The sequence below is a fragment of the Perissodus microlepis genome, chromosome 19, assembly GCF_051167445.1.
Source record: "Perissodus microlepis isolate ML-2025 ecotype Zambia chromosome 19, ASM5116744v1, whole genome shotgun sequence".
Classification (NCBI taxonomy): Eukaryota; Metazoa; Chordata; class Actinopteri; order Cichliformes; family Cichlidae; genus Perissodus; species Perissodus microlepis.
The window spans coordinates 15449701-15474643 of NC_140479.1; the positions used below are offsets into that span (position 1 = coordinate 15449701).

Consider the following 24943-nt stretch of genomic DNA (forward strand, 5'->3'; position numbering starts at 1 on the left):
TTTTCTTTCCCACTCACAAAATAAATGAAGTCTTTGTTTGCTGCTTAATAAAAAATAAGCCTGTTAGAAAGAGCAATTGTCTAATAAGCTTGCATAATGTTTTTTTCAACTATATCAACATATGGAAGCTCTTTTGTGCCAAAGGAGGAAAAAAGGATGCAGATGATTTTTTAACAATATTTAGGTCATAATTTTTTATTCTTTAATCTTTCCAGCTATTAACTCATATTGTTTATTTAGTGAGGTCAGATTTTAAGTTTTAGCCTCATGCTTTTGACTTTATCATTCTTACAGGTTAATTTTAAACTGCTTTTGACATGTTAAGTAAAAAAATATCGAAACTGAATAATGCTGTTTATATTTTCCATGTCTTTTCTTATGTTTGGGTGTTGGGCTTGTTTTCACATTATTTATTTACATCCATGTTGCATCCGTGCAAATACAGGGTGCAAACTAAAACTGCAAGCAGCTTCTTATAAAACGTGTCAGGAAGTGGACTGAAGGATAGAGGACTCTTGTTCACTTGTGGTTTCCATTCAGGCTGAGAAACCAAGTAGATCACTTTTATTGCATTTCCACTATGGAGACTTTCTAAAATATAACATTTAAGGATAGTTATAGTTTTTGCAAATAGGCTGGAATTAATTAAATCAATATAAAAGTGGGTTGCAGAATGCCAGCTGATTGGATTTCAGCTATCTATATACACTCATTCTTTAATCACATTACTAAAATAGTGAGGGTTGTTATGTTGTCTGTTTTCTTTTTGTTTTGTTTTGTTTTGTTTTGGGGTTGCTGCTTGTTTGTTTGTTTTGTATTTCAGGAAATTGTGCATGGAATTTAACCCTAACTTGAGTATTTTGCTCTGGTTTGCTTGGTTTTCTGAAGGCAAACGACTAAATAAAAGGACACTGTCTTGGGACAAGGGTGGGAAATAAAGTGTTGTTGACGTGTCTGTGCACCAATAGGACGCCGGGGATGATTCCCACGCTGGCACAATTGGCTTAGAATAAAGACCACTGCGTCCGAGAAGTTGCAGCGATGATTGGGTGTAGGATTGTGCATTGAAAATAACCAGGCGCTGCATGTTTGATAGCAGCCAGCTGAGACTGAGGGGCGTGCGATGCAGCAGGATGGTGGTTTCCTGCAGTGTTTGTGTGCCGGATTAGCCGCTACTTAGCTCCGTGTGTGTGTGTGTTGTAGAAGCAGGGCGCACCGAGCCTCCAGCCAGTCGCGCCGGTGGATGCGCCTGCAGTGATCCAGGTAGTCCCTATGGATCGCGTCCATGGATGTCTTCAAACCCGCTTTGGACAGTAGTAGTCCTAAGGCGTGCGTTTCTTCAACGGAAGAAGCAGAGGAAGATGTCTTTCGCTGGCCCACACCGGCAAATGGCATCAGCGCCGCGCCGGATACGGGACCAGCCGCGCCGGGCTTCTGGACGGCCGTGTTCGACTATGAAGCGACTGCGGACGACGAGCTCAGCCTTCGGAAGGGGGATCTGGTGGAAGTCCTGTCCAAGGACTCCCTGGTGTCAGGAGATGAGGGATGGTGGACCGGTATGATAGCAGACCGGGTAGGCATCTTCCCGTCTAATTATGTCAGCAAAGGCACCGGCATTCCGGAGGAAATACGGGCCACTTCAGAACAGCAGTACCCCGTGCCTCCTTTGCACCGTGAGTATCCCACTGTGCTTCATACTTCTGCTAATGAAATCAATGTGCTATCACTGAAAAGGAGCACAGGGCTGCAGTCTTTTCTCCTATCTTTTGCCAGAGGGGGAAAACCACGTAGAGTGCTGTGTCATGGTAGGCGCAGTGCATTCCTGTTGGCCTAGAAACAGGATGCCCCAAGTATCCTTACAGCTTCAGGACCGCTATTCATCACACGGCCTTTCAAACAAACAGTGATGCACCCCACCTCAGTTCTCAAATTACAACGCACAAAGTGTGCAGGATACAAGGCAGGAAGCCTGTTACAGAACTAGAATCCTGTAGATATTCTTAGATGAAATTTGAACGATGTTATGTGCTTCAGAAAGGATTTTGTGTGAAGTGTCCAGGTGCAAGAGAGAAAGAAATGTAAAATTCTTCTCTTAGGGAAAAATAAAAGTAACTTCTGGAGGGAGATGTAGGGCCAAGGCCTCAGAAAGATACACTGAGCATAATTACAAGTAGCTATGTGTACTAAACTGTGAAGCCCTAAAGGGAAATACTCTTCCTTCTTACTGGCCTTTAAGCAATAAAGATGCTCCAAACACAGGTACAAAGCCACTGTTTTCTGACTGATAACTACAAATCTGCATGTGAGCATATGCAGGTGTTTTAAGGTAATAAAACACAAACTATCACATGCTATTTGGGCAGACCAAACCACCTCAGCTGTCTTTGTTAGCAGCTGTCTCAGTCTTTGTTGGCTTTCATGTTTTCATACTGAGGCAGCTGGCCTACTTTCACACACCTGAAATATTCATCAAGGTCAGTTTGCTTACTGTTAGGACTCTACAACATGAGCACATACAGCCTCAAACACTTAGTCTGTTCACATCAGCACATAGACCTTCTTTTCTATATAACCTGCATTTATTCCTTCTCCAGACATTCTAGCCAGATTTTAGGACAGATGCTCATCCTTGTGTAACAGCAAGAGGGATAGTTTCTGAATTTGGGGCAGCAGGGTGGCTTAGAGCTCTAAGAAGGCCTCCTTCAACTCAATGACCTGTTTTTATGATCCTTGCTAGCAAGCATGTACCTTGTTGAAAAGCAAAATGGGGAAATCCTAAAGGCTGCAGACAGGTTGACCCTGACTTCTAATGTCACTGGATGGCTGTAAGTACAAATACACTTAGCTGATGTTTATGTTTGTCTCATATGTGTCTTCTTTGTTTCTCAGTTCTTGAGATTGATTTCTCAGAGCTCACCTTGGAAGAAATTATCGGGGTTGGTGGTTTTGGAAAAGTCTACCGTGCAATGTGGCGGGGTGCAGAGGTGGCGGTGAAGGCAGCACGACGGGACCCCGATGAAGATTTGGAGCAGACAATGGAGAGCGTTCGCCAGGAGGCCAAGCTCTTTGCCATGCTCAGCCATCCCAACATTATGGGTTTGCTGGGAGTGTGTCTGCAGGAGCCTAACCTGTGCCTGATAATGGAGTATGCCCGAGGAGGCCCTCTCAACCGGGCTCTAGCTGGGAAACGCATCCCTCCATGTACTCTGGTTGACTGGGCTGTGCAGATTGCCCGAGGCATGCACTACCTCCACTGCCAGGCTATTGTCCCCATTATTCACCGGGATCTCAAGTCCAGCAACAGTAAGAGTCACCTCACTTTGCTTTTTATTACCAAGTTTAAGAACCAATGCTGAGAAATGGTGAAAAAGGCCAATTTTCATATTGTTTGTCTGATCTGAAAAACAGGTTTCCTGAAGAGAAAATGTAAAAAAAAAAAAAAAAGAGTATCTGGCTTTGTTCTTAGAGACATGGCTTACTATTTTATTGTGAAATATTCAATTAATTGAACAACTGTCTGTGCCTTTGATGTCTTTCATGCATAAGTTATAGGATTCAAAGCAATAAAGGTCTTTGATCCATCATGTCTTGCCATATGTGTGGGCAAAACGTGAAATGGACTTTTATTTAAGTCGACAGCATTGGTTTTCAGTATTTAGATACAATAAGGAATGAAATTGGCAAACAAAATACAGGCCAAGAAGGTTATTATCTACACCCAGCAATGCCACGATTGCAAAGACTGACATGACTTTGTCACTGATACTAATCACTGGTGCTTAACACCTCCAAACAGCCCTCACCCAAAGATATATCATATTACAGTCTTTCTGGGTCAATAATAGCTCTGCTGATGCACTATTCAAGTACCACATGAAATGAATTTTGAAAGTAATGCTCATTCTGTGACCTGCACTGCTTGTATTCACTTCAGGAATGAGAGTAGAGAGGAAAAGGAGTTTTCGTGTGTGTTTATGGAGCAGTTGTAATCTTGCATTTTACTCAACTGGATCCCCTAAATCCCAAGCCTATTAGTGAGGATTTGCCCAATGCTCTGTCCCAGACTGCCTATTGGAGGCTCTGGCAATACATAGCCCAAGCCTCTTCCCTGCCATTGGCTTGTTCTGCAGTGATCAGCTCAGACGCCGCACTTCAATAGGGTGCTTTAAAGCGTTAAAGTCAGTCTAACTGGTTACCATCCTGGGAAATTAGGGGAAAACCCATGTCCTCATCATGGTACATGAGCACTGCAGGACACAGCAGTTGTCATTTAGCTATTTCAGAGTTATGCCAGTGATTATTTTTCCCCCCTCCTTTGTTTCTTGTGACTCAAAATTTAGTTTACCCAGCGAAGACATACATAACATGAAAGAATATCTATCTGTTTTTCTTTAGAGACTGCAAAATCCTTCCAAAAAGTTAAGATACTATCTAAAATGTAAATAAAACAATTTCAAGCTCTATATTTAAGTTTAAACTACTACAAAAACAACACATGAAGTCATTGACCTTGATACTAGGACTGCTACAGGACTGAATTTAAGCACCAAACCACCATCCCACAGATTCTACATTTTTTTTTATTAGTAGTAAAGGGGGTGGGGGGGTCCATCAGTCTGCAAAAGACAGAATGGTCATATAGTTTGACAGTGAAAGAATAATATTTATTTTGTTAAAAAAAAAAAAAAAAAAGATTCAGGGGAGTTCATTATCTATAGAACATGGAGGACTTCAGAATTTGAAGAACTCTCTAGATGCACAGGAGAACTCTGAAAAATAATTGATTGGCAGCAGTCTTCTGGCTCCCAGGTAAAAATTCTGTAATTAATTCACTGCTGACTCATATCACTGTTGGCATGAATTGTAAAAACCTTGGCGATTCCTTAATCTGATTCTTTAATTCTTAATTTGATTCTTAACAATCAAACTGTTCGCCTTTCAGTGCTGTGGTTTCTGAGTGAATGCCTAAAGGCCTATACTTTAATGCTCAGTTATATTATGTATATATTCTACACTGTTTCTACACAAACAGCTGCTCTGGACCTGAGCTCATTTAAGATGTACTGAGCTGAATGGAAAATTGTCCTTTTGTCTAACAAATCAAAATTTGAGCTTGCTATCAGAAACCTACAGTCATTTAAAAATAAAGTACACCCTCTGGCATTTCCAAGCTTTCACATATCGGGACAAAACAAAAATATCTGGTCTTTAGCAGGTCTTAAAATGAAGTAAATATAACTTCAGATGCACATGACATATGTCAACATATTACATTATTTATTTAACAAAAACTAAGCCAGAAATGCAGATGCAGTGTTTTTAAACTAAGTATGCTCCATGAGTCAAAAGCTTGTAGAAACACCTTCAGTAATATTAGCATAAAGTAATCACTTTCCATTTGACTTTATCATTATCTCACATTTTTGGGGAGAAATTTTGGTCTATTCGTTTTTTTAGAACAATGCTTCAGTTTATTGAGGTTTGCAAGCCTTCACTTATGCACAGCACTCTGATGGTCCTAGCACAGCATTTTAGTCCGGTTGAGGTCTGGACTCTGAACCGACCACCTTGATTTTTGTCATTTTCAGCCATTCTGTTGTAAATTTGCTCCTGTGCTTGTCAGGTTACATGACCCACTTTCAGCCAAGCTTCAGCCTCACATTTGACTCTCAAATACTTCGGTAAACAGAGGTGTTCATGGCCGACTCAGTGACTTCAAGGTGCTCAGGTCCTGTGGCAGGAAAAAACAACCTGTCACAGTGCTCTGCAGTTGGTATGAGGTGCTTGTGCCAATGCTGTGCCTGGTTTTTCCCAAACTGGCGCTATACATGATGGCCAAACATCTCCACGTTGGTCTCGTTTGTCCAAAGGACATTATTCCATTGCAGCACAGCTTACTGTAGCTATGATGCAATGCTAATGATAGCCACATTCTTTTTAGAGACAAGAGCTTTCTGCTGGAAAAACTTAAAGCCGAACTTCATTCATTCTTTTTTTCTGTTTGCCTTACAATGAACTTTACAAGCTTGGTTAGCACGTTAAATGCTAGAGTCTGACACTGGATTCTCTGAGCATGGCACTGTCTGACCTTGAGCTGAATGTCCTGGGACATACATTCCTGGGAAGACTGGCAAATCTCTTGAATGTTTTTCAGTTGTGAATCTTTCTCACTGCAGAATGATGAATCTCAAATTGTTTGCAAATGGTCTTATTAGCCTTCACAGACTAATGGGCAGCAACAATTGCTTCTTTAAGGTCATTCCCAGTATCTCTCCTCCTTGGAATTGCATTGACATATACTTGAATGCTGCCAAAACTTCTGCTTTTATAGGGGAGATCACACATGATAATGATCAATTAATCAAGTCGATTAGCATAACTGGCTGCTACTTCCTGGAAGCAGTAAGGGTGTACTGAGTTTTTCACAGTTTGCATCTGCATTTTGGCTTAGTAAAGCTGCTAAGAACCAAATATTGTCCTTTTGAAAAACCACTATGTAACATTCAGCAAAAAATAAGCGGTAAATAAATATGTGTAACTGTAGAAGTTAATGTGGGTGTACTTTCTTTATGCAATGACTGTATGCTGCCATCAAGATGACATCTCCAGGGGAGGCCTTTGCTTATTCCAGGAAGACAATGCAAAAACATATTCTGCACATTTTGGGAGATCATGGCTCCAGGTGCAAGGTTAACTGGTTTACAGCCCACACCTGTGCATCACTGAAAAGAAAAGGGACACATTATTAAACAAAAAATACAACAAAAGGGTTCCTAAGCTATTGAAATTAAAAAAAAAAATGCTTTCTGGTTCATATGCAAACATTGGTTTCACTCATTTAAATCAACCCTGACTGTTTTAAATATAAATTCGCATCACCAGGAATCCAGCAACAAACCAAATGATTTCATTAGAATTCTGATAAGATTTCAAGGCTCTTGTGTTAAGTTGGGTTTGACGACACAAGAACTCTCAGTACATATCATGTAACTGCAGCTTTAAACTGCAGTTGAGCAACTGAAATCCTTTTTCAAGAATGGGAGAACATTTCATTTTCCAAACTACACCAACTGGTCTTGCCAGGTTCTTCAGTTTCTTCAGGATTAAATATGATACAATTCAACAGTAAAGATACTCATCGTCAACTTTATTTCTATTAGATTCAAAATGAAAACTTACTTAAAATAAAGACAGTTATTCTCAGTTTCAACATTAGATATGTTGTCTGTAGAACTTTTTTATGCATAGTAAATTAATAGAAATTAGGGCATATTTAGGTACATGTATCTGAGTTTAGTTTAGGAAATTCCCCAATGAAATATTCCCCATTTTATTCTATAAAGTAGGCCTCTTTAACATCCAAAGAAATTAATTATAGTGATTAGAGAAGTGAGAAGTGAGACACTGCCTAGTCACACGCTGCTGTGGTAATGAAGGGTTTGAAGGCAACATCATGCAACTAATCCCCCAAAAAGGCAGAAAAGTTAAGATTTCTTTTTGTAACACAGGAACTGATCTATGTGGAAGTCTCATTTTCAGTCATACTTGCAGTGTTGGCCAGATAACTGTCTGGTCTAGAGCTGCATAACTCTGTTTACAAAAAAAGTTGGGAGTTCCTTGAACTATTGCACATTCTTGGTCTCCAGAGTCTTAGTGTTTTTGGCCATCCTCAAGCTTCTCTTCTAGCGTGAAGTGTACTTGGTATGACTGTTTTTACAAAACATGGTCAAAACTTGACCCATATTTTAAAAAACAGTTTTATTAATCCACCACATCCTATTTTAACCTTATATTCCATCGTTTGCTGACCTGAAACTCTAAATTTTACAACCAGCTCAACTGCAACTCTTGCTTTAATGACACATAGCTTTGCTTTTCATTCTATCCCACTCGGCAATATGCCATTTTTATATCTGTACAGTTTCCACTGCCTCTCTGGCCTCTCCTTCATAGCCATTTGGTAGATGCTCTTATCTAAAGCGCTGCGCATTACAGTGAGAGGAGCATTTTTGGCCTCAAGGGGAATCAGCTGTGTTTGTTTCATGTTGTAGTTCCCTATCAGGAGTTACTTTAGCCATGTGTTTGGTTTCAGTTTCTTTGAAAACTGCCCGTCTAGCATTAGAGCCACATGAGCACCAGATGAAGGGGGTTCTTGATGTGCACCACAGCCTGCAGACACACCCTCCACTGGGCACGGCCACAGCAGATGGTCTGGCAGTGCAGAGCTGAATGGGGGAGAAGGAGCATGTGGTTAGGAGTCCTGTTTGGCTTGCGCATGTTGGGATTGGGTTCTTTTTTTAATGCCTAATGGTGAAAATGGGTGTGTCGCAGCAGGGTATTTGTGTAGTTTAAGCATATTATCAGTGTTTATTTGAGGTTTGTGCTGTTAAAATACACAATGAGAGGATTGTCACTGATCAAGGGTGGTGGTTTTCATCTCTGCTTTACTGGAGTAGCTCACCATTTCTTGGTTTCTCTGTTTGTTCTCTCCTTTTCTCTTCTCCACTTTTATCCTTCCAATCCTTTCATCATGGCCTCCCAACCGCACCCTGTTTTGTTCAATCATTACATGTCCAATTTTTTGCGTTTCCACATGCATTGTGTTTTATCATGGGACTCCTGCTGCTGCCTTCCCCAACATTTAAACATTTCTGATGGCGATTACTGAAACCTTTTATTTTTACGTCAATCCTCCCACCAATCTGCACGTATACCTCCCCTTCCCACATCCTCCAACCTCTTCCCCATCATGCAATTAAAATTCCCTCATCACTTCCCCCTCCTACATTGCTACCCTGTCCAGTCCTTATCCTTGAGAGGGTTGAGATGGAAGATCTCAGCAACAAGACTCTGAAGATCACAGACTTTGGACTGGCTCGAGAGTGGCACCGCACAACCAAGATGAGCGCTGCCGGCACCTACGCCTGGATGGCTCCTGAAGTCATCCGCTCATCTACATTCTCCAAGGGTAGCGACGTTTGGAGGTGGGCAGGGGAGGGTGTTTTTGCAGGGGAAAAAAACAAAAGCATCATGTTGTGGAACTGGTCTGAAATGGTTAAAACACCACGCACTAGAGAAAAGTTCAGCCCGGGCAGCAGTTGCCATAGTGACAAAGCACAGACTGACACATGGGAACAAGAACATTATGTTGAGTTTTATGAGAAGGGTACACAAATGCAGTGCATGTAACCGTAGCTTTATGCACTGTGATATTTTATGCCAACGGATAATGAGGAAGCAAAAAAGATCAATATTTTAAATATTTTCGTAATCACATATCTGATTTACAGAAATGTGTACAGAGAAACACCTGCAACCCTCACACCCATAACTGCTAAGATATACTGCACATACTTAGCTCATGTGTTTTCATTTCCATATTTAATGTGAGAGCAGAGATCTCATACATTCATTTCAGTGTTATTCGTTATGCTAAAAGTTGAAAAGGCCGGTCATCTAGTTGATTGATTTACTTTGCAGTCGTGTTTTAAGCAAGACTGTCAAGCATGTGGTGGTTTTAGCTTCTAATATATGATCATTTGTCTCCAGTGGTGTATCACTGGGTGTCTGGATCATTGGTCATACTAAATTAGCAATCTGAAGATGTCAGTGGAAGCTCTGATCAACTGGAAGGAATATTTGTCTGGAAATAATCAGCAGAATATTTAATAAAATACATAACAATGCCCTGTTTATTTGGAGGATTTAGATATCATGATTTAGCCTTATATCCTCATTTCCATCTCCATGCTTTTATTCTTAAACTGTGCTTGAGTAACTGTGCATGATTTACAGGTCAAAGTAATTTAAATTTATCTTTTGTGCTGTCCTTTGGTGAATCCTCTCAGTTCATGCATCTGAAATAGGCCTTTTTAGCTTCCTTCACAAACCCTTTAAACCAGCTTTCTTCTGATTGGCTGCCCTTCATTAACAGAAGGGTTACACAATGGGTGGGTGGGTAGTCTGTGCTGCCAGCCAGAGCTGTACTCCTGAAGTGACAGTAAAGAGGATATTCCCACTCTGAGATATCATACAGAGCCAAGAGCGGTCTGAAGCCAAGTCACACCAACTCAAGCATCAGTGTATGTAAATGAGATGACAATTGTTCCACTTTGAATGTCTAATTTGGGTATGTCATTTCAGTGTGGGAAGCATATTGGTGGTGGGTTTAGCACCGTCAGCTTTGAGCCTGCTGGTCACCTGGGGCGTTTCTGTGTTGGTTTTGCTTGATCTCCTTATGGATGCACGCGTTTTCTCTGGGTGTTCCGGCTTCCTCCCACACAAACATGTCAGGATAAAAAGTTATTTTTAAATTATGTGTAGGGGTGAAGTGTAAACAGCTGACTGTCTGTCTGTGTTAGCCCTGTGATGTACTGTCCAGGCTGTCTCCCACCTCTCGCCTAATGAAAACTGGGATAGACTCAACCCTTCTGTCACCCTGGTTGGAAAACCAGTTAAAGGAATGAATGAATGAATAAATAGACTTTAAAAATGGCTAATTTTCAAAGTTCCCTGACGTTATTGGATTAATAACTTGTTTGCGTTATCACATATAGTGTGAGAATTGTGGGAGCCAAGACCAAGAAGTATGCATTATAAAAGTAACTCTTTTCTCAAGAGTGCAGACAAGAAAGGGGAATTATTTCTTCTTCCTAATCAATGTTCCACCCTGATGTAGCATAAACACAGATCAAATACAGTAATTCCTAAGAACAGTGGTTTGTTTTGACCTGTTTAATTGCTATATAGGCGAATAAACTGTGTAGACAGTCAGGTCATAGCTTGTGTCATTACTTCCAAGTCCTTCTGATTTAAATCTGTGAAGACTAATCTGTCATACACTGATCTTCACGCATTCCTGATTTATTTGATTTCTTGGTTATTTAGCTCCAGCATTAATCACATGGATCCGTGAGCTTCTTTTCTGTCCTGTTGACATTTTCTCATTTTGACCTTTTTATATCTCACCTTGGTATTTACATGAGTGGTGCACAAATGCAGTGCCACACTAATCTTTTTTGACATTTATTCAAATAAAATGGATTTGGTGAACACTCACAGTCTCTTTCAGCAAGCATCGTACTTAACATTCATATATTCATACACACTTTTAGCTTTAGAGGCACACTGACAGATATTGTGCAAGTACTTCTGCATGTACATCAAGCTCCTTTCTCCTGAGAGCACACCGGAGAAGCTGTTGATGTTTTTTTTGTTGTTGTTGTATTTTCAGTTATATATCCAAATTGAATTCATGAATCTTTCAGTTTCAGGTTTTTTTTTTGTTTTTTTTTTCAGCAACTGTTTTTTATGTTTTCCTTTTTTTAAAAATCTGAAAGTTATGGTGTGCTGTTGTGGGAGCTGCTGACTGGAGAAGTCCCATTTCGTGGTATCGATGGTCTGGCAGTAGCTTATGGAGTGGCGATGAACAAACTGGCCTTGCCAATCCCGTCTACCTGTCCTGAGCCCTTTGCACGTCTTATGGAGGGTAAGAAAAGAACATAATTCAATGTTCATGTGAAGTGTTGCCCTTCAGCTTAGATGAAAGGAATCACATATATATTTGAGATTCAGAAGCAAATATGTTAACCAGATGGTAGTTTGTTTTCCCAAACATACCACAGATTTTCTTTCTTTTTTTTATTAAAAATGAGATGGTTAACTACAAGATTCCTTTGTGTTCAGATCCTGTGAACCATAACTTACAAGCATCAAACTTGCACAGAATATTTTATTACTTTCTGGAAACAGTTAAAGAGCAAATTTGCTTGGATTGTGTTTCATCTGGTGCCACAGACTGCTGGAGCCCAGACCCTCACTCTCGGCCACAGTTCACAGCTATCCTAGACCAGCTGACGGCCATTGAGGAGTCAGGCTTTTTTGAAATGCCAGCAGAATCCTTCCACTCTCTCCAAGATGACTGGAAACTGGAGATCCAGGACATGTTTGATCAGCTGAGGACGAAGGAAAAGGTAAAGATGAGAGGTCTTTGATGCAGGTAGTTCGGAAAATTGCTGGTTAGGATTTACAGTCATTTGAGGGGGAAAAAGTGCATTTGTAAGGTCAGACACTGATGTTGGGTGAGAAGGCCTGGCTCACAGTCTCCCCTCTAATTCATCCAAAAGTGTTCTGTCGGGTTGAGGTCAGGACTCTGTGGAGGCCAGTCAAGTTCTTCCACACCAAACTTACTCATTCATGTCTTCGAGGACTTTGAATTGTGCACTTATGCACAGTCATGTTTGAACAGGGATGGGCCATCTCCAAACTGTTGCCACAAAGTTGGAAGCACGAAATTGTCCAAAATGTTTTGTTATGCTGATGCATTAAGAGTTCCTTTCATTGGCACTAAGGGGCTGAGCCAAACTCCTGAAAAACAACCTCAGTTTTGGGATGTCCTGAGCTTTTCTTTTTCCCATTCACTGTAAATACAGCTTTGTTTTTACTGTAAGTTTTAGTGTTGTTGTTTTTTTAAATTCACCTCTTGTATTTGGATTTCCCAGGAGCTGAGATCGTGGGAGGAGGAGCTGACCCGAGCGGCACTGCAGCAGAAGTATCAGGAGGAGGCGTTGAGGAGGCGGGAGCAGGAACTAGCTGAACGTGAGATCCACATCCTGGAGCGAGAGCTCAATATCATCATTCACCAGCTCTACCAGGAAAAGCCTCACGTGGAGAGCAGGCAGGGCAAGTTCCGCCGGAACCGCCTTAAACTTAAGGATGGAAACAGGATCAGCTTGCCTTCAGGTAATGCAAACAAAATATGGTACTTAAACAAAAATCATAGTTGCTCTATATAATATTTCACCCTTGATTGATTATAGCGAGCTGAAATGAATTTATAGACTCCGCCTGTATGTTTTGTCCCATTGTTTATGCAAATAGTTGTAATTATTACCAATTATATTTTCGTTTGTTCATAAAAACTCATTCCCAACAGCATGACAAGCACAGTGTCACATGATCAATAAAGAAAATCATACTGACAAGATCTTTAACAAATGTGTGGTTTTTGCTGCTTTTATTGCTCTTAGTTGGAATTTTTCTCATAAAAAGCTTTTTATATGGCCTTGTGATGACACTGAGACATTGCTTCGAGCTGTCTTCAACTTTGTCACTTGAGTCAACATAGCTGGGGTGTGGCGTCACACTCAGATGACAGATAATAGCAATAGTTTCCTCATGGGTAATCACAGACTATATATAAAAGATAGGTGTCACTCCCAAGCCCTACAAGTGAAGGCAGTATGTCCCAGTAAGTCCCTTTCTTCATAATAACAGAAATTCTTACATTTTTCCCTGAAATGCAGTAAGTTGCAGGAACTTCTCTCACTGAAACAACTGAAAATGAAAACGTGCTGCAAATAATTAAAAGAAAATGGGTTGGGGTATACCTACCTTTACTTGACATATATTATCTTGAAAACAAAAGCAGTTCTGACAGATTTGTATAAAAAAAAATAAATGACAGGGGCTTTGTTCACTTTCTTGTATGTTTTTAATTTCACCAAACAGCAGGACATCAATCCTTTTCACTTCTTTACTTGTCTCCATAATTTATCGTCTTTTCATTGCTCATACCGAGGCTCATACCAAGGCTACTGACGTGTGGCTGGCTCTGAGCTCTCTGAGCTCTGGATAGCTTGAAATTTAGCCACTTTTCCTTTGTTAGTGTCTCTGAAATGTTTATGCTCAGCTGGCTGGCGGTGATTTAGGTTTGTTGGTATGAATGTTTTCGTGGTGGTCCCCCTACAACAGGGATGTGAAATGCATTTTATATTGTGGGCCACATACTACTGACTTTGATCATTAGTGGGATGGACCAGTGAAACTACTTGATTACAGTATGGATGGCAAATTCGGGGGGAGGGTGTATTTATTAATAGAAAATCTGTAAAACTGTAAATCTGTGTACGCCTTCATAATTTCAAATGCCATCCAGTGTGCCGGATTGGAGTCTTTGATAGGTCAATTCTGCCCCTGGGCCTCATCAGCATCATCATTATCATCTTTATTTAAAAAATAACCACAGCTAACTAAATAACAACATTACAATAAGTATAATAAAAGCCAAATAAAAGAAAAATATTTAATTAGTTAGTTAATAACTAATTTCATTACAAGAGAAACTAAATCTCACTGAGGTCAAAGGCCAAAGAATAAAAATGGGTTTTAAAACATGTTTTAAAAGTAGACCCATATTTAACAACCCGCCCTACAGCCCTATTTTAACGAACTGTGTCTTCTTCACTCACAATGAAGAACTCGCTAATGGTCATAGCCACACGCTAACATGTTGTTAGAGAGTGAATGTGCATGTGCATGAAACAGACTGGCTTGTAATCAGACAATCAGGACCTCTAAAAATCACTCAAATCAGTGAATCTGTAAAATGAATGTGTGATGTCCATCTTTTATACAGTATCTGTGCATAATGCTGTACAACTCTGACAATTTTCAATGATTTTAATAACATACGCACTCAATTATCAGTCCAGACATTGTAGAAATAAAGATTAATCAAAATTGTTATCCATTACTGCTGCCAGCTATTCATGTATTATAATTCATATTACTTTTTTTGTCTTGGATTTGCATTTAAAGGTACCGCATACACAATTAGAAAAACTAATGCAAGTATGATTAAATATTTTAGATTTTCAGCACAAAATCACTGTGCAGGCATCTCCTTCCCATGATCGACGGAGGAGTTTGCTTAGCAGCAGTTCCAGCCCTCCCACTAGTCCACCAATGTTGCCTCGCCTGAGAGCCATCCAGCGTAAGCATAATACAGTTTTTTATTATTAAATTCCATAACTTAACTTTCCATCAAACTTGTTATTGGCTCGTGTAGTTTCCTTTTTTATTTGTTACTATTCTTTAAAACCCATTTTACATTTTCCTTCGAAAGATTTAGCAATATGTCATTTTGCAGTCACGCCGGGGGAAGGTTGTACAGGTTGGGGTCGCAACACTTGTTTTCAACCTGATGAGGAGGAAAGTGAGAGGAAGGGGTCAAGAAAGAAGGGCAGAACTCGTGGATGTGGCCCCTACAGGGAGCATAGCGCTGATGCAAGGTGAGGAGACTGTAGTTTTGCTGAGGTTTTGTGGAGTAAGGCTTATACTTTTTTGTTGCATTCCAATATTGGAGTTGCTTCCAAAGTTAAAAGGCATGATTTGGAATACAAAACCCTTTCTTGCTCACAGTGTGAAGCCTCCCCATGAGGGCAGCCGACAACGGTCCTGCAGTGCCCCAAACCTCCGCAGATCCCCTAGACACAGCCCAGCAGTGCCTGGAGTGCCAAGCCTTGTGGAGATGGGTGAGCAGGAAGAGCGTAGTAGATCTGTTTTTGTCTGACATATGCACACTCCACATTATAATAGAGGGAACAGCTGTAGCTTAAAGGTGGCAGGCTGGCTGGAAGTGAGCTATTTCACTCCCACGCGGTTCTTAGTGGTTGGCCTGGCAGACTCACAGATGTGCATGTTTGCAGCTGTATGAAGATTATGCACTTTCAGCAAACTGAATTTAGAAAGATGGAATTGAAATACTAATAGACTTCAGGTCATTTCCACTTTTAAACATACACTATTGTTTCTGTCAATATATCAAGAAAGAAACTAGTTTTATGTTTATGTTGTTTAACCGATTAAATAAGTTTTATAGTTCAAACATGGTACTTTTTTTTCAGAAAATGAAGACTGCTGCTTCACTACTGAACCAGGAGCAGCTCCTGGTCAGTCCTACCTCTGCATTCCCTTCCATAAGGAGACTCACACTGCTGCTGCCGCTGCTGATGGTGATGGAGATGAATACTGCCTCAGCAGTCAGGTGCCAGGAACACCACCATGCAGGAAGAGCCCAGGTGGAAGCAGACGCTCTGAACTGGTTTTGCTGGGCTGCGGGGCTCTGCTTGCAGCCGTCGGGCTGGGCTACAACTTGCTAACGTTGGCCCAACCGGAAGAGCATATCAAACCCCGCTGGGAGGGCTTTTTCCACAGAACGGGGAGCCAGAGGCGAAGCACAAGCCCCCCGACGCGCAGACTATTCCGGCGGGAAAGCCCGCTCAAACCGTCGGCACCTTCACTACCTGAACGAGGCTTACCCTCCTCAAACACACTGCTGTCTTTATCATCAGTGTCTGACTGCAACTCCACTCGCTCGCTGTTGCGCTCTGACAGCGAGGAGCTGTTGGTCTGCCGCCCTGCCTCACCGCCCGCACAGCCGCCTCTTCCCTCTCATGTCTCACAGCATCAGGCCATCCAAACTCCAATCAACCCACTGGTCAACACACACCTTGAGAGCTTCAAGCGCAACCCACGCCAGTCGCTCACACCCACACATGTTCCCTGCACCACAAGTTCCTCACGCAGCCTCCGTCGAACACCATCAGACGGAGCCATCAAGAAGAGCTGCCCACCTAATAATCTGGAGCCATTACCGGAAAAAACAACATTAGAAAACGCAGGTAAAGTGTTGACTGTGTTGCCATGTTGTGACTGTGAGTATGAATGGTCTGTGCAGGTTCTCAGTCATCTAGGTCTTAGTAATCTAAGGAGCTTGGAAAGAAAAGCGACTGGACTTCTTTAAGATTCTTGAAGACGTTTCACCTCTCATCTGAGAAACTTCTTCAGTTCTGAAGCATGAATGGTTGTCTGTCTCTTTATGTTAACCCTGTGTCAGACTGGTGACCTGTCCAGGGTGTAACCCACCTTTCGCCCTATGGTAACTGGGTTAAGTTCCAAGCCTCCCCCAAGTCTGAACTACATAGATAAAAGAAAATGGATGGATGATGTTTTGTGGACTAATTGGATTTGTTTTTCTGGTTCCCATGATGTCTAACATAAATGTAAGGAAGACAGAAGCCTGGGAATCAGGATTAACAGTGTTAATTAAGCATCAACACCAGCATGTTGCTATTATTATGTTGTGATCACTACATTAGCCATTAGCTGAAAAAAAAAAAACAAACGTAAATTCTTTGTGGAAAAGACAACATTTAAACAATCATATTTATTTTAATTAAATGTTTTCTGAGTAGGTAAAACCAAAGACAAATGTGGATGTGGCTTACAAATCTGCAAAGAGATGCTAGATTGCAGCTATATACTGCCTGCATTCTGAAAAATGTGTGGCTGCTAAAAGATTTTCTGTTGCAAAGTCTAAAAACCTGCGCCATTGCTCTATTACCTCAGTAAAAACTTTTCCTGTGATTAAGTGAATTCACAGTCGGACCTCATAATGTCTTGTTCAAGCTAAGTTAATGAGTGAGTCACAGCATTTCTGCTATGCCCATCGTTTATATACAGTCTGTAGGTAAAGCATCCTTAATCGGATGATGTTGTTTAGAATCATTTCCCAATAGCTGATATTTAATAATAATATCCTAATTTTTTTCCAACCAATTAGCCAACTTTTATTCTGCTACAACAGGTGGCTTCAGAATTTTAAAAGAAGACTGTTCAGAGGTCCCTCGGCTGCCCGATCCAAATGTTGTCTTCCCACCAACACCCCGCCGTCGCTGTCCTCCTGAACGCCCCAAAACCTTGGACTTTGTGGCACGACCTCGGCCTTCACCACGAGCGCGCTCCGATGTGTTTTGGGCAGAAGCGAGGCCCAGGGGAAACGGACAGACCCTAGGTAACGGCGACTCCCCTGCCCACACCTCAAGCACAGAGACTCCACCCACCGTAGAGTTCGGGAGAGACTCAACAGTGCTACCCACACCCATGGAGGCCCCAACACCGTACTCCCCACGCCGGAATGAAAATTTGTTGGATCAGCTGGATGAGGGACAGTATCGGGATGGAACAATCCCGCTCTGCAGACCAGAGACGAGTCTTCCTAAAGACTCACCTTACCGTTACAAACCAGGATTCTGGTCATAACCCAGCCTGACCCTCACTGGTCCAACACAGCATGGAGACTCTACCTGCTGTTAGCTTTTGGATGACCACAAATCTGGGTCAGTTAGCAATCTGGAATTTATTCACCTTTCTCCATCTACACAGTGGTCGTAAATGCTAGGAAGATATTTACTGTGAAAACACTCCCTTTCTGGCATTTGTTGCAGTAAATCTTTAAATCTTGCATCCAAAACTGCTCAAACAAAAAAATAAAAGAATTTGAAAATATAATCTGACCCAAGCCTGCTCGATTGTTCATTAGAGGAAAAAGATTTTTTCTTTCAGACTAAAGTCATTAATGGCTTTCACCTACATAAAGCTTTGCATACTTGTGTTGATTTTAAGCTTGAGTTAAAGATTGTGCATTTAATAAAGTGCACTTTTGAAAAGCATCATGAATGTAAAGCATCAGGTTTTCCCACTGTCAAAAACCTCTGGCTCTGCTTGTCTGTAAAAGCATTGTGTTATGTGAAATCCTCTGTACATGTATATCACCCACTCCTGTTCTCATGGCAGATGGATTCCTGTTTTGTACTGACCACCTGTTGTCACCAGTCACTTCCACTATCCCAGTGATGGGGGATGTTCTAGTATAATATGTGCACTTCTTTGTATTAGCAACCTACAGTCTAGAAACGGTCTCCATTAACTAATGTCTGACGTCGTCTCGAGCTCTGTATGGTGACCATAAAGAAGAATGTCACTACCGCTTAGGTTCAAAATAGAGACCATTCCCTCTCCTGTCTACTATTTGGTGTAGCCCTGCAAGAGCAGCCAGAAGAGAAACATTTCTCCAAACTAAAAAGGGAACTTTGTGTTTGTAACTATGTAAATTGTCTGCCTCATAAATTGTTGATTAGGAAGATGATGTAATAAGGGATACAAAGTGGCTTTTAGGTTATGTGAGCCTCAGTGATGAAAGACTTCACTTTCAATCAGGCCCTGGTGGCATGTGGAAGTTTAGCCTCGGTTATTTTTATATTTGCGTTTATTTCATTGCATTTATTAATTAATTTATCTGATGATTTATTTTTATATAATTTGTTTTATTTGCCTTGTGGGGTTTTTCTGACACTTATTAATGATTTCCATAAATGTTTTTAGGGTTTTCAGTATCTGTGCAAATAAACACTCGGTCTGTTCTGATGTTGCACTATTCAACAGATTTCATGACCACAGCTACATATCAAAATTAATTTGATGACAATTTTTAGTCATTTTATTAAATAAAAATTAACAAGGTAGCAGCTTTGAAATAAATAGGTGCTAAATGCATTTAAACTGGGATTTTCCTCACAGATTCTACTTGTTTTAATTTCCGGGACAGGGCAGTTTATAACAAAATAAAAGATATTTAGGGAATGATTTACTGTGCTTCTGCCAGAGGATAATCCTGTTAATTAACTGTAAATCCACCACATTAAAATAGAGCAACACTTATGTGAAAAAAATGAACAGAAATATTCTGACTTCAGTCTCAATGCCTGATTCTCTCATTTTATTTCCAAATGTTAAGTGGCCTCTTATATTTCAGCTCTCTTTATTCTAAGTGTGACCCGATGTACTTGTGTATGTGAATGCTTTTTCAGAATGTGCTCATGCTCAATGTAGAAACACGGTATTTCAACTATGGGCAGTAGTTGAAACAAACTTAAGGTGTCGTGTCTGAAACGTTACCACAAATAAGCTGAACTGTTGCTCATGCTGGGAACAATACTGTTAATGACTGATTTGTATTGCACTGGAACACACTTGAGTAAAATCATAGTAAACTATTTAACTGGATCAGTATTTCTTTGTTAAGGCTCTACATTTGTTTATGTGACTATGGGCCATGATGATGATAACACAAGCGTGTATTCACTAGGCCAGTCAGTAGGGTTTGAGTAGCTCAAGAGTAAATTGTGTTGCTTATCCCAGTGAACTATTTTGCATGTAAAAAAAAAAATATGTAGATTTTATGTGAAATGTTCAATTTATACCCAAAACATACTAAACCAACAACAAAGCAGCACATACACGCTGATGCTACTCATGATGACACACCCGATGTGCTGTAATACTCTCTGCAGCCTCCTTTGTGGATGCCTCACAATGTTCATCCAGTTTCTTAATCACTTTTCCCTCTAGGGCAGGAATGGGTGATTAATTTTCCCAAGGGGCCACATGAGAAACTGGGACTGTTGTTGAGGGCTGCGCCGATAAGATAAAAATAATACTGAGTAGGATTGAGTTCAGCTTATTGGTGTTGCCCTCTACAACTGTCCCAGTTTCTCATTTGGCCCATTGGGAAAATTAATTGCCCACCTCTGATATAGGTTCTTGGTAGGGCTGGAGCTTTTTATGGGATATGCAGGATACACCCTGAACAGATCATCAGTTAATCACAGGGCAAATAGAGAGATAGATGGTTTTTTGTTTGTTGCAATACACCTACAGACAATTTAGAATCACCATTTAAGCTTTCATGCATATGTTCAGATTGCAGATGAAAACCAATGCACTCTGATAATCCCCAACCATGTGGCCACTGGTGCTTTTGTCCCACAAACCTGGCAGCCCAAGCTTTTGGGTCTCCGCAGCTTCGTGTCAGCTCAAACTTATTATTCTCTACCAGTAACTTTACTGTTCTAACTATCTAAGAAAATAGTGGAAACTATTAAAAAAGATATACTATAAACCATAATTCTTCTCAGATGCAAGCAACAGACAAAATTAAGTACAAGCTGCTGAAAAATTACTGAGCAGCAGTTTGTTTTATGTATATTAGCATTAGCATTAAATTACAACTTAAGAAAAATGTAACTTAATATCCAATAATGTTCGAAACATGATTCTGCAATCCGCTAAGGGTCTAAATCAACCAAAAATATCTATAGATCCTCAATTTAAAACTTTGAAAAAGAAGAAAGAAAATTGAGTTTTCAACTCTTTGTTACCCATCTGCTAGCAAGTGACCAATTTGCCACCAACTGGAAATGTATTTAAAGAATCTTTGTATGTGGAGTGTTGGACTAAATATTTCTCCTAAGTGATTATGCAAACATTTTCAGTACAGTTTCTGTAGTTTTGCAAACCCTTTTTTTTAAAACAGGAAAGCTATCATTGTCCCTTGTTGCAGCTAATGCTACAGGATGGGCTATTGCTGCTATCCCTTTCCCAAACATTAAACAGATATATTAAAATGGTTTGATTCACATGTAACTAATGTTGATACAGGCACAAGACAGAAATCCAGCATCTAAGATAAGATAGAATAAGTTGGTAGCTAGCTAGCACAGGAATTAACTCTTAAATAACTGCCAGTGTTAGGATTTCTGCATCCTGATACCATCCCTCTAGAAAATTAACATTATGCTTTACAATTACAACTACCGAGACAAAAACGTCAACTCTTTCCACCCAGCATTGTTTCATTTATTTATTTACACGTGTGCTTTCGTCATGTTTTCTCTATTCATTTAGTTAAGCTCATTAGGAAAATAAAAAAGGAAAACTAAAGAGAAATCCAATGCTGCAGCACCACAAAAAATAATGCAATCAATAGACACACATTACAACCATACCTTTACAGTAAACACAGTATTTTAAGATACAGTAAATGCTGTGAGTGAAGTGCTTCATTTTGGCATTAATAAACACAAAAAGCTCACCTCTTCAGGATATCTTCTTGTGATTTTATAAATTAGCCTATTTACATTTTGTGATATGTCTCATATGTCTCATACCGCAGTTAGCAACCATGTGCTCTTGATGTCCTTGCCCAAGCATTTTGTTTTAAACCTACTTACGACTAGCACCTTTACTTCAGGTATAATTGGGAGTATAAAAAAGTGAGCTTTGTAGTGCTTTCAAAATCAAAGTATGGTGACAGAAGTGTAGGTGGTTGTTACTCATTTACTCCAAGGCATTTAAAAGACATCTTGTGTGAGGGCAGGTGCTAATTTACAGTTATACTCGCCTGCAGACATGCTGGATTCACCTTTATTGCTCCTGTCTCCATCACAAGTTATGGCCTGTATGTGCGATGTTTGGACTGGCAGTGCATCAGATTGGAATGGGTAAAACATACTCAGGATAAATTCATACTAGATATGATTGGAGGTTTGAAACACAATACCTTGTACAATTAAAAAAAATAAAAATAAACATTTCAAGCACACAACAGTGAAATTCAATCACGTAACTGGCAACCAGATGCTGTGCAAGGCAAAAGCGAGCAAACATCATTTTACACCAAAACCTCCAAGCCGTGGTGTTTAAGGTCTGGGTGGCACACAGTAGGGCTGAAATTTATGACGAGAGAGAAGTCATCGGACAGCGAATGCTTATGTGGCCTCTTTCTTCTCCCTTTGGGCATTTCTCCGAATCTTCATCTCTGTCAGCTGAATATAGCGGATGACATTGGTGTCTGGAAAACAAAGGCAGGAAAAGGCTGATTTATTTCCTGCTCAGACAGGAAACGGTGCATCAACATGGTCGTAAATCTTCCATTTAAACACAACTCTGTAGTACATGGAATTAAAGTAAAGCAGCTAGAAGTCATTTATACCACAGCTTTTTGGAAGTGCAAAAACAAATAAGCTCCATATGAAGATCTTGTGTATCTGCAGTTGTTTTTTTGTAAATGATCTTACTAGCTTAGTACATAAATAAATGAACATACACATAACATATAGATATTAACCACGTGCAGGAGGCTGTTTGCAGACTCCTCTTCATCTACAGTTTTCCCACCTGCCATTCAAGCAACAAATACACCTCTAAAGTTGTCATATTACCTAACTTGACTAGTTTCTCTGTGTTATTTTCTGTAGCTCTGATTAATGTTGGGTGACATGAATGAAGCACCCACATTGAAAAGGCCAAGGTTGTGCTAGAAAATCAGATTCACTGTGCGTATCTTAGGCACCAGATTTCTGCCCAATTATTTAAATAACATCTAGGGACAGAATCACAAATAGGCCAAAAGCCCACAGTGATAATTTTACTCTCCAGATACAAAAGAAAAATCTTGTAAATTTCATATTATTAATCAAATACCTGGTTCACCCTGTCAGCTTTTAGATGTGAAACATCTTCAGGAACTCAATAGAAGTCCAGCTACCTCTGTCTCAAGCACTCTGTACTATGTTAAACATGTCACTCAGTGGTTTCACTGTCATATCTGCAATGCACTTGATATTTTTGCATGAAGTCAGTTTAGTGCCAGTCAACAGCCCGCTATTCCAATTCTATACCACAACAGTCACCTGTTTTATTTTATTTATTTATTGAAGTCCACAAATATCTCTGCAGTGCACCTGTTCATGTTCATGTGAAACACTTTTACATGATACACAAGCTACTGTCAGCTACACCCTTGTTCACGGGGGTCACCACAGCAGGTAGCTCCACATGTTTTTTGTTTTTGTTTTTTTACACCAGATGCCCTTCCTGATACAACCCCAAAGGGATTTATGTCTCCTCCAGGGATCTTTTGTTTTTTGGTCAAATGTATAAACCACTAAACTAATGAGCCACTATAACACTAATGCCGTCTTTTTACCTTGTCCCAGAACTCAGTTTCTTTAAATGCACAGAGCAACTAATTTAGATATCTTCTATTTGGTCCAGACTGAAATACTGAATCTCACCCACATTTTGAATTGCAATGAAGCATGATGAAGGATGACTCCTACTTGTTTTTATTTTATTTTCTCTACTAGTCATCTCATCACCCTTAAATGTTTTTCACAGTCAGCAAGCTGCATAAATAATGTATTGTGTATTTCAGATATTATTCCGGGGTGTAATGTTCCTTGCCATGAACCAGCAATCCTTACCTGAAGGTTCCTGCTTGTGTGACTCCTTCAGGTAGTACAGGGCTTTCTGGAAGTCTCCTAGGTGGTAATAGGCCACTCCAGATCGGTACAAAGCTTTGAAGTTTTTTCCTTCCTTGTTAAGCACTTTCAGGCAATATTCCTTTACTCGTTCATAGTTCACCAGCTCCATTTGCAAAAGGCAAGCTAGAAAGAGATTAAAAGAGGGGAGAGAGGGCGAAACTCCTGATCACACTGCAAGACCCAATGTTAGACTTGTATTATTTTACTGAAGTACTAATATGTCCTGTCAGGGACTAAAACACAGCTGATTCTTTGGTTAAATCTTAAACATATAGCAAATATTATAAGTTTGCCAAGGGGTGAATAAATATACCATTTAAGCAAAGTGATAATTAAAAAGAAAGTGAGGCGGATTGTGGGGTAAGCCTGAGAATGACTCATACTGGTAGTGAATCATTCATGAGCTCTGAAGTATTCCCAGAATTTCCCTCTGCTGAAAAGAGAGCTGATAAGTGGAATCTGTGTCCATCTGTGGGAAATGTATGCGAGAAACGTCTCTTACCGGCCAGGCTGTTGTAACACTCCAGCTCTGCGTTCTCCATTGCCCCCTTCTGCTCATCCGTCAGCGTGGTGGACTTGCTGATGGTCGGCAGCAGGGAGGAGGGTGACTTGGAGCTTGTGTCCGGATCCCCCAGAACCCTGCACAGCCCTTTAATCTCGAGCAGAGCCCGGTGATACTTGCCGATTGCCTCTCGGTACTTCTTATCCTTGTAGCACTGGGTGCCTTGGCTCTTAAAGTCCAGCGCCCGTCTCACGACGTCCGCTGGTTCGTTGTAGGATGGTTGTTTCAGCATCGACCCACCATGATGCTTCTGCTGCTGGAGCTGCTGCTGATATCTGGCATCTTTGGTCCGGCTGCTGCTGCTGTTAGGGGGGTGAGCGCACTGCTGGAGCCGTGGGGATCCGCAGGCGTTGTCAGTGTGGCTGCCTTTGCCACTATCCGCCCTGCCGTCGTGCGCAGCCTGGATCACACTCATCTTCGACGTTATTTCTATTATAGCTGCCCTGCCCGGCTGTAAATTAGCTGGGAAATTGAGGCTTTTCACTGCATCCTCTCGGCTGTATCGCGCCTTCGCCTCGCCAGTGTCGCAACTACGTCTGTGTGCGCACCCCTACGCGATGCGCGCTCCTCTGTTGTAGCCTGCTCTCGTATGTTT

The 24943-nt window shown here is 40.7% G+C and overlaps 2 protein-coding genes across 2 annotated transcripts; one reads left to right on the forward strand and one right to left on the reverse strand.

The window, feature by feature from the left end:
• The first annotated feature begins 985 nt into the window (after positions 1-985).
• Positions 986-19676, forward strand: map3k9 (mitogen-activated protein kinase kinase kinase 9). The gene is made up of 11 exons (XM_084914550.1): positions 986-1673; positions 2890-3303; positions 8804-8984; positions 11340-11488; positions 11797-11972; positions 12501-12741; positions 14651-14773; positions 14930-15071; positions 15202-15314; positions 15687-16463; positions 17429-19676. The coding sequence occupies exons 1-11, from the start codon at positions 1286-1288 to the stop codon at positions 17881-17883; spliced, it is 3159 nt and encodes a 1052-aa protein (XP_084770676.1). The 5' UTR covers positions 986-1285; the 3' UTR covers positions 17884-19676.
• Positions 19677-21289: 1613 nt separating this feature from the next.
• On the reverse strand, positions 21290-24943 carry ttc9 (tetratricopeptide repeat domain 9). The gene is made up of 3 exons (XM_084914561.1): positions 24289-24943; positions 23727-23909; positions 21290-22312 (listed from the first exon to the last, which is right to left on the reverse strand). Exons 1-3 carry the CDS (start codon positions 24761-24763, stop codon positions 22230-22232), a joined length of 741 nt encoding a protein of 246 aa, XP_084770687.1. The 5' UTR covers positions 24764-24943; the 3' UTR covers positions 21290-22229.

Bases quoted from the DNA above. Each gene is read 5' to 3' on its own strand.
- map3k9 (XM_084914550.1), top strand. From the start codon at position 1,286: ATGGATGTCTTCAAACCCGCTTTGGACAGTAGTAGTCCTAAGGCGTGC. The intron at 1,674-2,889 runs GTGAGTATCCCA...TTTGTTTCTCAG, and splicing joins CCCCGTGCCTCCTTTGCACC to TTCTTGAGATTGATTTCTCA. The intron at 14,774-14,929 runs GTAAGCATAATA...GTCATTTTGCAG, and splicing joins TCGCCTGAGAGCCATCCAGC to TCACGCCGGGGGAAGGTTGT.
- ttc9 (XM_084914561.1), bottom strand. From the start codon at position 24,763: ATGAGTGTGATCCAGGCTGCGCACGACGGCAGGGCGGATAGTGGCAAA. The intron at 23,910-24,288 runs GTAAGAGACGTT...ATCTCTTTCTAG, and splicing joins GTGTTACAACAGCCTGGCCG to CTTGCCTTTTGCAAATGGAG. The intron at 22,313-23,726 runs GTAAGGATTGCT...TTTGTTTTCCAG, and splicing joins ACACAAGCAGGAACCTTCAG to ACACCAATGTCATCCGCTAT.